This window comes from Gossypium hirsutum, chromosome D01, assembly GCF_007990345.1.
Source record: "Gossypium hirsutum isolate 1008001.06 chromosome D01, Gossypium_hirsutum_v2.1, whole genome shotgun sequence".
NCBI classification, from domain to species: domain Eukaryota; kingdom Viridiplantae; phylum Streptophyta; class Magnoliopsida; order Malvales; family Malvaceae; genus Gossypium; species Gossypium hirsutum.
Window position 1 is genome coordinate 63913009 of NC_053437.1, and position 13856 is coordinate 63926864.

The window sequence follows — 13856 nt, forward strand, 5'->3', positions numbered from 1 at the left end:
GTTCTTACCTTGTTTTCTTGATTTCAAATCATAACTTAATTTTCTCTCTTCTCCAGCTTCTGTTTTCTTGAATCCAAGATGATATCCGTATTCACCATCGTTTCTCATTACTTTTTCATCTTGGTGGCTATGAAAATTCCTTTGAGTTTTAGGTGAAAAGGGTGAATTTTGTCAGAAAGTACTAAATTGAATAACTTTCAAAACTTCTTAGCTCTTTCATGGTGGTGGCGTGAATGATGGAGAACATGATGATAATTTCTTTTCATCTTTTAGCTTTTTATTTAACCATTAATTAATAGCAAAGTATCTTATAATAAAATAATAATAACAAAAATATTTCAACCAATAAAATTTCAACAAATATTCACAAATTATTGTCATGATAATACATTATAGTTATCTTAATTTGGAAATGACCATTTTGCCCCTCATAATTCTCTACAATTCCACCCTTAAGTCATTCTTCACTTTTGGCAAAATTCTAGTTTAGCCCCTCTTATTTCTCCACTTATTCAATTTAGTCCTCATATACCAATTTAATCCACATTTTGGACCTTTCCACCTCTTGGTATTTTCACTTTTGGTCTCTCAACTTTTTGATATTTATGTTTTGACCCCAAAAATTTTGAATATTTATACTAGGACCACAATACATTTCACATTTTTGTGATTTAATCCCTACTTTAAATTAATGCATCATAATGTAATTCTTTTATTGAACTAACTTTGGCATCCATCGGCTTTTTCTACTGATAATTTCTATTTTTATTTTTTTCGAAACTTCTAATGCATATATTTCTCAAAATTATACTGTTTACAACAAAGGGTAGTTTTGAGATGTTACAATTTATGTGAATTTTATTTTACACATGTTAAAAAGAATAAAATTTTGTATATTAGAGTCTAAAATAAAGTATGGAGTTCAAATATACCATTATGAAAATGAATTCTTATGGTGAAATGGTGCTTGTGATTGTTTATTTAGATTGGAAGTAAATATTGGTTTTTAAAATGCTAATAAAACTTATGGAATAAATATATACATGAAATTTAAAAAGAAAATTTTTAAATATTATTTGTTGTGTTACACATGTAATAATATCGAAATGTTAAATGTCATAAAAATACAATGTGAGTACAATTTTTTTAACACCTAATATATATATAATATTTTGGTATAAGGAAAAAAGTAAAACACTCTAGAAAAATGCATAATTACTCCTACATGTAACCGGTTGTGATCTCTTTTATTTATTTAGTTTTTGATAAGCTGAAATTTTATTCATACCATCAGAAAGACTATAATCCAACAAAGCTAAAAAGTATCAAAAATATAAATAAAGACAAACAACGCACACCTATAAAGCCCTAAAACCCAATAACCCATACTACAACTTTAATCTTGCGTAAATCCTAATCCTTAAATATCGAACCCATAAAATCACACCAATATAAACCCTAAATGTTGAGAGTTAACAAAAACGGATTAAAGTTGACGAAAGATTCTCAAACATAAGTTAACTAATGCAACAATATTAATATATATTATTGAAACTTTTAGACTCTATTTTTTTGTAAAATTTTTGTTTAGCTTTGATTAGAGTTTCATAAAATGCTTCAATTTTTTTATAACAAATCAATAAATCCAAAATTGATAAAATAATAGAGAAATTATATTTTTCCATTATTTCCCCATAAGTCAAACTACTGGCATCTGTAAAACAAAAACTATTATAACGCCTAAAACAATCTGATTTAGATATCTAAATTTGGTTATATTCTGTTTTTATTTAATTTCATTTTGAGAAAAATTATATTATTTTTTTATTTTCTAATTTTTTTTAAAATAAAAAAATTGTCTTATCAAGTTTATTTCTTAAATTTTCTTTTTTTTATATAAATTATAAATATAATAGTATTTTTAGCTTTAACTATGTATGTGGTTAGTTTAGCAAAATTATTTTACTATTTCATGCTATTCAAATTTCATATAAATTCTTTTATCCAATAAAATATCATTTAAAAGATTTTATTTTTATATTTATCTAACTATGATTTAAAAGTTATTATATTAACTAAAAAAATTAATATTAAAGTTTTCATTGCCTCTAAATACCTATAACAATTTATTTTTATTTATTAACAATACCAAGTCTTAACTACAATGAAGGGTTTAATAATTTTACCATCTTTCATCAGTTTTAACTAGCTTGAATTTTAAATTCCAACAAAATTTTATATTAAAGTAAATAGTTAAAATTTATAACATGTATCATGAGAAAGGGAAGTAAAAGGTAAAAATATTATTTTAACATGTATTCTCTCACTTTTATATGCTATGATAATTTTATTATATCAATTTTTGTAAATTCACCAATAGAATTGGTGGCGTGCTCTATCAAAATCATAAATAAAAATTATTACACAAAAAAAATATTAGAACTCTAATTATTTTATAATTTTTATATTCTATCTATTTGTTAGTTTTTTTTTTCTTGATTAAATTATTACACATTTTAAGCATTTGCAAACAATGTTATAATATGCAAAATCTAGCAATCCCTCCCAAAAAGTGTCCCTTTACCAAGTACAAATCACCAAAATCTCATATCGATAACATAATAATTCTATATCACTAGACCCCCAAAACCCCCTCTGTTATTTTGCCTTCTAAAAAGCAATTGTGCAAGCAACCGAAACATAAGCCCCATATAACCAAAGATCCTATAGAAACTAACAGCCAACCAATTCTTCAGAAGAAACTCAGTAACATCGCTCATGATATATTCACCACCATGCCTTAAACATTCTAGGCTTTTTTATTCCAACTAACGCCAAAGCAGAGGCCATCTCATTTCCGTGCTTCTCAGCCTTCGAGAAGGAAACATTACCTACTCTATCCATTCTGTTTTTGATATCCTTGAAGATAGATTGTAGCATCCATGGTCTCAGCCTTTTTTTTCAATTCAACTAAACACCTCATTTGATCCAATCTCAATGATTAGAGAGCCTTTACCTTTCCAGCCCATTACTAAATACACATCCAAAGCAATGATGATCGCTCCAATCTTGGCTGCAATAGAGTCCTTTGCTACAACTAGACCCGAAAATAATGCCCTTGCCACCCATCCGCGTCTCTTAACACCCCTCCACACCCGGCTTCATCCTCGTTCGCCCCTCCACTTACATTAAATTTACCCAACCATACCTCAGAGGACACCATAACAGGTCACCCATCCCAATTTTTTTTTAATCACACCAGCTTCTATACGGACACATCCACCATGATCTCTCTTGCACTCTTAATTCCTCTTGAACAGCCCTAACCCACATCAATGCCCGCATCTTGGAGTGAAATAACAAATTGTCTATTGTAGACCACTTCCTTTCAAACACCAACTCGTTCCTTACCAGCCACACGGACCAGCATGCCGTTGTCACCGATATCAGCCATAGACTTTTGCACACACCTTTAAACTTCACATTATTACATAAAGAGTAAAAATCTAAGAAACCATCAACTGGATTCCATTCAACATCCCACCACTCAAAATCTTTCGCCAAAACCCTTCAATGAATTTGCATTTGAGTGAAAGGTGCCATGGTTGTGCATGCTGAGATATGGGTTTGCTTATGGTCCTTCCTAACGACCAGTGGTTGTTTGTCCAGTGCTAGTCCTCGGCCTTCCCGTCACAAGGGAACAGACAGGTTTGGATCGTGTTTTTCTTAGTCATTTCCTGCTCTTTGGCAATGAGATCTCATTCAATGGCAAATGTGTCGACAACCTTCAAATGTTTGATACTAGTAAGCTTCTTAGGTTGTGTTGGTGGTCGGATTCTTGATTCTTAATGGATGATGTCTTTGCAGATACTAATGTCATTTGCTGCGTGGTAAATACTTACGGGGCTTGTCCGGATATGAGGTGGTTCCCTCCCAATGTTGGTGCACTGAAATTTAATGTTGATGCTGCAGTTCGGGGTAACCATGGTCCTGGCATTATTGGTGGGATCCGACAAGATCATGAAGGCAGAACCTTGCTTATTTTCTCTAGATCCGCGGGGCTCGTTGGTCTAGTGCTAGTTGAAGTCACTGCGATCAAACAAACTATTTGTGTTTTTGCTGTGTCCTAATGGTCGGGGAAGAACAAGCTGATTGTGAAAAGCGACTGCCGCAATGTTTCTTGGTTCAACAACCTTATCACTGCTCTTGTTCCGGTAAAAGTATCGTACCTTTGTGCTTGACTTTTCCTGGCGCTCGTGAGACGGAAATTAAGCTGGTTCCGGGAGACGCTAACGGTACTACAAATAGGCTTGCCAAAGTTGGGACCAAGAGGCCCTCTGATCTACTCTTTATGTTAATAATTGGTTATGGCTTGGATGGGCGATACACATCGTGACCATAGAGGCATCTGCCTGGCTTCGATTGTGTTGGATAACATATGATTAATATTTATTAATGAAATTGTTAATTTTAGGTGATATTAGGTAAATTTCACATAATGTTTGAAACAATTAAACAACTCAATGAATAAAAAAATCAACAAATTAATAATTTTTTCTACACATTTAGTTATATTTGTAAATTTGATCGAATTCTGTTTTTATTGAAGTACATTTGAGATAATATTACATGATAGTTTTTTTTTTAATTTTCTTAAACATAAAAACAAATAATTTTTTTTAGATTATAGATATGGTAATTTTTCCCTTTGACTATGTATGCAATTAATTAAGAAATTTTATTTTACTATTTCTTTCTATTCATTTAGATTCTCTTATCAAATAAAATATTATATAAAAGATTTGATTTTTTTTTATTTGATTTAAATATGATTTAAATTTATTCTCTTAACTAAAAAATCATTAGATATAAAAAATTTCATCTCTCCTCTTTATAAATAGGGATGGATGCAATCTTTTATTATTCATTAACAAAACAAGTTTAACCACCATGAAGGTGTTAGTAATTTCACTATCTTTCACTTTTTTTAGCTCAAATTTATGTGCGAATTCCAACGCTCAAGAACAACATTTTTGACACTGGAACCTTGAATGGAGATAGCTTTTTAGAGGGATTTTTATTTGGAACAGCGGCATCAGCGTATCAAGTAGAAGGAATGGCTAGTGAAGACAGTAGAGGACCTAGCATATGGGATGCATATGTTAAAGTTCTAGGTTGAATAAAATCGTTTCACTCTTCCTTTACTTTTCTTTTTTTGGAATTTTTTTATTGCAATGTTAAAAGATGTGATATGACTTGAAACAAGACATATTGCAAACAATGATACTGGTGAAATTTCTATTGATCAATACCATCGTTATAAGGTGCCTTTTTCCTTTTTATTTTGCGATATATTGCAAGAAAATAAGTCACTTTCTTGTTTGTGTTTCAAACTTTCCATGTTCCCAGTTTTAACACTACCAATTACCATTCTTATTGTTTGCAGGAAGATGTTGATTTGGTGCAGATGTTGACTTTTGATGCCTATCGATTTTCGATCTCATGGTCAAGATTTTTTCCAAATATATAAACTATTTATCTCAATTATATTAAGAATCAACTAAGTCAAAATATTTACCATATACATTTCAAAGCTAATTGCTGAAAAAAATCATACTTTTTCGTATAGATGGGACAGGAGAGATAAACTGGGAAGGAGTTGACTACTACAATAGATTGATTGACTATTTGCTTGAAAATGGTATATATACATGTTGAGCATAGCAGAACCTAAGATTTTCAATAGCTTAATAAAAAATAAAATTCTTAAATTTTGGACCAAACAAATGATACATGATAGCATTATAGCATTATAGCTATGCGTTCATAAACTGAGTGAAATCTGTTGTGGCATGAACACAGGTATCACTCCACATGCAAATTTGTATCACTATGATTTACCACTAGCACTTCAAGAAAAATATCTAGGTTTGCTGGATAGACAAGTTATGTAAATTCAAAGACGATCAATGTTTTTCAAAGAAAAAGAAGCTAATATTTGAGAACTTTTGCTTAAATTATAAATTAATTTTACTATGGTTTGAATTTTGTAGCCAAGATTTTGCTGATTATGCGGAGTTTTGTTTCAAGATATTTGGTGGTAGAGTAAAGACTTGGATGACATTCAATGAACCAAGAGTGGTTGATGCTCTTGGTTTTGACAATGGCATTAACCCTCCTAATAGATGCTCGAAGCAATTTGGAAATTGCACGGATGGAAACTCTGCCACGGAGCCTTATATTGCAGCACATCATTTGATTTTAAGTCATGTTGAAGCTGTTAAAAGATATCGCGAAAAATATCAAGTAATTGTTTTGAAATTTTGGTTTTTAACTTCTAACGCACTTATTTAATGATGAATTTGACGAGTTCTCGTTCCTTTTTAAGGATAAACAAAATGGAAGAATTGGTATTTTCTTGGATTTTGTTTGGTATAAACCTCTAACAAGATCTAAAGCTGACAACTATGCTGCACAAAGAGCAAGAGACTTTCATATTGGATGGTAAAATTTGTGATAAATAATAGACGAATTCGTCATCCCACCTATTTGTTTATACGTTTTTCAACATATTGTTATTGAAGTATAGTCTTCAAATTATTGTAAATTTGATTTTGTAGGTTTTTGCACCCTCTCGTATATGGAAAACATTCAAGGACGATGCAAAAAATTGTAGGAGAAAGACTTCCAAAATTCACCAAAAGTGAAGTTTTTACTTTTTACTACATATTTTTACTTTTTACTTTTTACTTTTGATGTCCTTTGTCTAAACCATTATACTTTTTACTACATATATGATCCACATCGACCTCCATCAATAAATGCCATTATGTCTATTACATTATCAACTTTTCTAAATCCGTGAGGTCTATCCAAAAATAATAATAATTATTATTAAACTCTTGAACAAAATGATGAAATTACTATTATCTCTAAAATTATAAATTGATGGCATTTTCAATTTTCACTATTGTTAATCATGTCAATTTTAGCACGAGTGTTAATACTAATGCACAAGAAATGCGGGCCCACTCAGAATGGCTTTATGAAGTTCCATGGGACATGTACAAAGTTGTAACATATATGTCAAAGAATGTTACGATAACCCTAATATAGTTCTCTTTGAAAATGGTGAGACAATGCATCTTTAAACTCTAATATAACCTATTTGTTTGTCCTCTTTTATTTATTTAAAGCAACCGTATTTGAATCTTAAACTTTGTTTTGCTAATTAATGGCAGGAATAGACGATCCTGGCAATCTCACATTTCCGGAATCGTTGTATGATAGCAATAGAGTGAACTTTTATAGAAGCTATTTAAAGGAATTGAAAAGAGCTATGGATGATGGAGCCAATGTTAGTGGCTACTCTGCTTGGTCAGTTCTTGATAATTTTGAATGGTTATTGGGTTATACTTCAAGATTTGGTTTAGTTTACGTTGACCATAATGATCTCAAGAGATATTCCAAGTTATTAGCGTATTGGTTCAAGCAAATGCTTGAAAGAAAGGATTCTTAGAGTTGAAACAAAATTAATTTTAGGGTGTCAATATTGTTTTAGGGGTTTTTTATTATCTTATTTTGGTTTAAACTTTTTCATTATTTAGAATAAGGGTTTTAGACATTTTGTAATAAAGCTATCTTATGAGCCAAATTTTAATCATACATTTTACATTTATGCAAAAAAAAAATGTTAATTAGCAAGACTATTTTATATTTTAGAAATTGTTTTCTTTTATCAAAATTATGAATCAAAATCATATCGGAACAATTTATAAGTTTGAACCATTTTGTTTTTGGTTATCTCCTTATTTTTTGTGTATGCAGATTTATTTTTATTTATTTGTAAAGGACAAATTGAATCTTCAAAGATTTTGACCTTTCTTTTGCTTCACATTTGATGCTTGACATTTTTATTCTGATTTTATTCTCCCTAAGGAGATGAACCGACTTTGTTTTTGTTCCTTTTATTATTTTTTTGTTTCTTTTTTCTAAAATAAAATATACATAATTTGTGATTTATAAAATATATATAAAAAATATAGTGTATAATAAGTGATACTAAATATCAATGCAGTAAATGCAATTAACTTCACTCATAGAAGCCGCAGATGTACATTTTAATAAATATAAGATAATTTAAAGTTATTGCACATCTAAACAAATTACTAACTCAGAAAAGTTTCCTTTTGCATTTTCTGACTAAAAAAAAAATGAGTTTGAATCATGAAAAACCTAGTAAAAAAAAGCAATAAAGGCATAGTTTAGCTTTAGCTAGTTCTTTGTGGTCCAAACCGCCCCCCCCCTTCCTGAAATTAAGTGAGGGAGTTACAGATGAAACCAATAATACATTATATAACACAGATTGTAAAAACGCCATGTTAGAGGACAGTTCCCAAGAATTTTAATCATTTTAGAGGCTAGCATTGGCTGTCTAGTATCCACTTATCGGATTTATACCATATCTGTCTTCACTCTGTTTTGGGTTTCAAAGGTCTTTGACTGGAGGATCTCATCCGCCGTCCCAACCTCCCTACGAACTTCAACACTTCGTCGATCAAAATCACAGGGAATGCGACGGCCAGAACCAGCAGCCATTCGTTAAAGCTTAAAGGTACGATACCGAATACTTGAGCAAGGAATGGCACATAGAGGATCAAGAAGTGCAGGCCGAATGACACAGACATGGCGAGGAGGAGCCAAGGATTGACCCATGGAGGCATTGTCAAGAGACTTCCATCTTCAGAGAGGGCATTAAGGGAGTTGAACATTTCGATGGCAACTAAAACCGAGAGGGAAAGTGTCATTGCTTTTACTTTGCCGCCTTGGAAGTAATCGCATGGATTATTTTCAAAGGAGAAGACTTGGTTCCCGGCTGTGAAAGGTGAAACAGTGAAATTTTTCCAGGATGAGCACTGGGCCCAGTTAGCGAGCTGGGGGTATGTGACAAGGGTGTGGCCGTCCCCGCTAAGATCAATGCCCAAGAAGGAACCGTGTGTATACCAAATGATGAAGACGCCAACAGTTGCTACTCCAACATATAGTCCAATAACCTGTGTGAAACAATGATATAAGATCAAGAACTCAATCCCACTAAATCATCGAGAAAAACATACTCGTAAATTCAAGCAAAGGTTTAGACCAGCTACCAGATAGCGGAATAAAATCCAAGCAGTGATGAGTGAATCATCACTTCTCCGAGGAGGCTTCTTCATGATATCCTTGTCCGGAGGATTGAATCCCAAAGCTGTTGCAGGTGGTCCATCCGTAACAAGATTAACCCAGAGAAGTTGAACTGGAATCAGGCCCTCGGGTATACCCAATGCTGCTGTTAGGAATATGGAGGCAACCTCACCGATATTTGACGAGATCATGTACCTGAAATAATGTGTCTTAGCATCAACGAACTCCGAAAAAATTATTATAGGCAGCAATCAATGTTCGAGAAAATCGAGGAAGGATACATTTGCATGTATTATTGACTATATTGCATAACCTTCAAACTCTAAAAGCATGATAAAAGCTTAAAACCAACCTGATAAAAGCTTTCATGTTGTCGTAAATGGATCTTCCTTCACCAACGGCAGAAACAATTGTACTGAAATTGTCATCTGCCAACACCATGTCAGAAGCTTCCTTTGCTACCTGGCAGACGACAAGAATTTAAATGATTTGAGGAAAAATAATAATAAGGGATAGATAAAAGAGAAACAAAAAAGCATGAACTAGAACAGAGCATCATGAACAATAACAAATCATGGTCCCCTCCAACTAATCCGATGAATACGTTCATTTCCAAGCACCCAGCCATTGATATCCACTTCAATTGACAAACATGAAATATTAGTATTAAGCTTAGTGTTCTTCCAGTTAAATTTGCTTTTCAGTTGTCGTTGTAAATAATTACGCTTTCATCTCTTGTACTTTAAAACTTGATATGGAGGTACACTTTGAAAAGAAAATCTGAAATTAGTGAACCGAATTTGTTTATAGAAATACCTCCGTTCCAGCAATGCCCATAGCAATTCCAATATCAGCTAGTTTCAAGGCAGGTGCATCATTTACTCCATCACCAGTCATAGCAACCACCTCTCCATCTTCCTTTAGCAATCTCACTATCTCTTGCTTGTGTCTCGGTTCAGCCCTAGAAAATAGAAGCCCACCACTTTGTCTCAGATGAGCTTTCTTATCTGAAAGTGCCATAAACTCCTTCCCAGTTAAACTTTTTGAACTGATGTCTTCCATCGGCCCAAAAACACCTATTTCACGGCATATAGCTTCTGCTGTATTTTTGTTATCTCCGGTTATAACCATAACACGAATGCCAGCTGCTTTACAGTCCTCAATTGCTTGATGTACCTCTTGACGTGGAGGGTCCTACAAACATTTAATGGCACCAACAAGCCGAGTTAGTTCATCAGAGAAACATATAATGAGGAATTGTAAGTGAAGACAGTGATTCATTACAACTCACCCTTAGTCCAACCAAGCCAACAAAAGTAAGATTGCTCTCAATTGATGGATAGTTGGATGGGTCAAGTAATAGGGCATGAGCTGGATGATCATCACTACCATCATAGGTTTCAAACTCAGGGAGCTCATCTTTGTATGCGAAACCCAAGCAACGCAATGCACCACTTGACATATCTTGAAGAGCATTGGAAACAAGAATCCTTGAATTTTGATCGAGTGGTACAACAGAGCCATCAAGCAACTGCATCTTTGAGCTTCTCTCCAGTAAGTTCTCTACAGCTCCCTGCCGAAATAAGTGATTAAAGTTAAAGTTACAATAGATGTAAGAAACATTAACATAAACCATGCAAATGTTAAACAGCAGCAATAAGTACCATAGATCATTCAAAACCACATCATGCCCATCATTTTTTAACTTAACTAGGCAAAAAATTCAAATTTCAACTGAGAAAAGAAAAACAGATCAGCAGGGCCATCTGCAACTAAAAACAAGCATTTGCTGGCGTTCCACAAGATAATCAAATAGCGAAAAATAACTATGGCTTCTATGTAATAAGAAAATCTCGAGTGAGATAGCAATAGTACCTTCACTAACAATGACCTTCTTCCTGATTTGGACTTGACAATAACACCCATTGACTTCCTATCACGATCAAACTCAAGGGTTGCAATCCGATGCTCATACTCATTCCACCATTGACAACAACCTTAAGATCACATTAAGTAACATATCTAAGTTTACAAGTCATAATGCTAGAAAGGAATGATAAAAGAATTAGAGAAGCATGTGAAAATCCAACATACGTAGAACATCATTGCCAGCTGCTCCACCACTATACAATCCCTTTGGGAGACCCATTTTCTCAACAAGAACCTGCATAGAGATGAACCAGAGATAAAGTTACTATAAGCCTACTTCAGAGCAGATATAGATCAACATATATACATACATCAAATCCAATGATGAGAGCTTCACTGAACACTGACCTTTATGGCGGCCTCAGTAGGCATTCCATGAGCTACATACTTATTGTCAGAATGCGTTACACCAGCATCATTACATATAGCAGAAATCTTGGCAATTGTTTCAAGATTAGCATCCATTCCACCACTTGGCCAACCATGTATTTTCCCATCAGAAGGATTATACGTTGTGCCATCAACCCTAAAATTTCTCAAACTACTAGCATGACCCCCCATAGCCAAAAGCTTAGCTACTGCCATCTGATTGGTCGTCAAGGTACCTGTTTTATCAGAGCAAATCACAGTCGTGCACCCTAATGTCTCAACACTCGGTAGCTTCCTCACCAACGCATTCTTTTGAGCCATTTTTCGTGTCCCAAGTGCTAAACAAGTGGTGATAACTGCCGGCAATCCTTCGGGAATAGCGGCAACAGCCAACGCCACAGCAATTTCAAAATAATACGTACATTTCTCAAACGAAAACTTGAAATTCCTAGGCCAACCATCAATATATTCCCAACTGAGAAAATATTTAACATTAATTAACCAAACAAAAATACAAATTACCCCAATTATCATAGTTAGAACCTCCCCAAACTCGTTCAGCTTCTTCTTCAACGGCGTATCTTCTTCACTTTGCGACGCCACGTGGATCTGAGTATGAACTTTACCGATCTCCGTCTCCATCCCAATTTGAGTAACCAAACAGAAACAATTTCCGTTAACCACCGTTGTTCCGGCGAAAACCATACTTCGTTTACCTTGAATATCAGCGTCTTCGCTAACTGACTTGTTAGTTTTATTAACCGCCTCGCTCTCACCCGTTAACGAACCTTGCTCGACTCTCAAAGTCGAACTAACTAACTCCAAAACCCTCATGTCGGCAGGAACTTTATCCCCTACTTTGAGTTCCACAATATCACCAGGAACAAGCTCTTTGGCCGGCAAACTAGGTATTTTGATTCCATCACGAATCACCGTAGCTTGCTCCGATTGGATCTCTTTCAAAGCTTCCAACGCTTTCTCAGCGTTATTTTCTTGCCAAACGCCCACGATCGCGTTTACGATCAAGATCAGAAAAATCACCAACGGTTCAACGAACGCCGTAATTTCCATTTCACCGCCTTCGTCACCGTCATACCAAGCGAGCACAAAAGAAACAACCGCCGCCAGCAGTAAGATTCGAACTAAAGTGTCGTTAAATTGTTCCATGATTAAACTCCATATTGACTGCCCTTCATGCTTTTCCAACTCGTTATTTCCATAGATCCTGCGCCGATTCTCAACTTCCGCCGTTGATAATCCCGATTTCTGACTAACATCGTAATGCTTCTCGCATTCATGGATATCTTTGGCCCAAGCAGGGAACACATCTGGATCTGTTGGTTTAGAGTTGACAAACTCTCGTTTTCCATAATTTTCCCCTCCTTTTCCCATTTTTTCGATCTTTTTTACAATACGAAGATCGAATTTGAGAAAATCTAGGGTAAGGGAGGAAGATTAAAATCTGTTTGGTTACCGAGAAAAAAGGACGAGAAAATGGAAGTTTTGGTTTTCACTGTAACCAAGGCAGTTGTGCTATTTGCTGTTTCCCACTGCTTTATTTATTCTTTTTTTTTCCTAATATTTTTTTTTTAATTGTGAACGAAACTTCGGCGTACCTTAGCAAAATGAGGTAAAATATATAACGTAATGTGTTGACAGCTGGCAAATCTGAAAAACCTTTTTTCTTACTTGGCAGTTTCTTATTGGACAGGTCTTAGAATTATGATATGTAATTGGAAAAATTAGTATTTTTTAATGAAATAATATATATTACTAAATTAATTCTATTCCTCTTTGGATGCCTATTATATAGGTTTTCCTCCTTTTAATATTGCCTTTATTATTTAAAATATATTAAAATATTATCTGCATCACATTCCTACATTTTTTATATTAAATTACATTTTAATTTTTTATTTATAAAATGAATAAATTAAGTTTTGTACCTTAAATAAAAGAAATGAAATATGGCGTGTCCCGTGTACTTCATATTGGTGTAAAGATTAATTTGTTCAATTTTTAACTGCAAAGAAACAGTATTTTCAATTTATGAAGTGAAAACACTGCTCCTTTTTATAGAATTACAATGCTTAAAACTATCCATAGCCCCTCTTTAATCTTTAAATAAGAGGATAATGCGCTTCAACACACTCGAACCCACATCCTCCTGCACTGATAACAATGTCAATCGAGTTAAGACTCAATCAACCCAAGAAATACAAGAATTAAATCTGATGTAAATGTCTCATGTGTAAAATAAATTGAAAGTTGTTTTAGATCTATCCTAGCAAATATAATAATTGAACAGTAAAAAGTCACAAAAGGAGAAGCTTCAAGACAATTGCATATGGAAAAAGCTTAGGGGAACACTACTT

The 13856-nt window shown here is 33.7% G+C and overlaps 1 protein-coding gene and 1 pseudogene across 1 annotated transcript; one reads left to right on the plus strand and one right to left on the minus strand.

Annotated features, from left to right (window-relative positions):
• The first annotated feature begins 4945 nt into the window (after nt 1-4945).
• Nucleotides 4946-7164, plus strand: LOC107902620 (beta-glucosidase 44-like; annotated as a pseudogene).
• Nucleotides 7165-8169: 1005 nt separating this feature from the next.
• LOC107905259 (calcium-transporting ATPase 1, endoplasmic reticulum-type) lies at nt 8170-13097 on the minus strand. Its single transcript, XM_016831862.2, has 8 exons — nt 11461-13097; nt 11278-11347; nt 11059-11180; nt 10475-10756; nt 10000-10377; nt 9536-9645; nt 9150-9378; nt 8170-9053 (listed from the first exon to the last, which is right to left on the minus strand). The coding sequence occupies exons 1-8, from the start codon at nt 12871-12873 to the stop codon at nt 8472-8474; spliced, it is 3186 nt and encodes a 1061-aa protein (XP_016687351.1). The 5' UTR covers nt 12874-13097; the 3' UTR covers nt 8170-8471.
• Between the last annotated feature and the right edge of the window lie 759 nt (nt 13098-13856).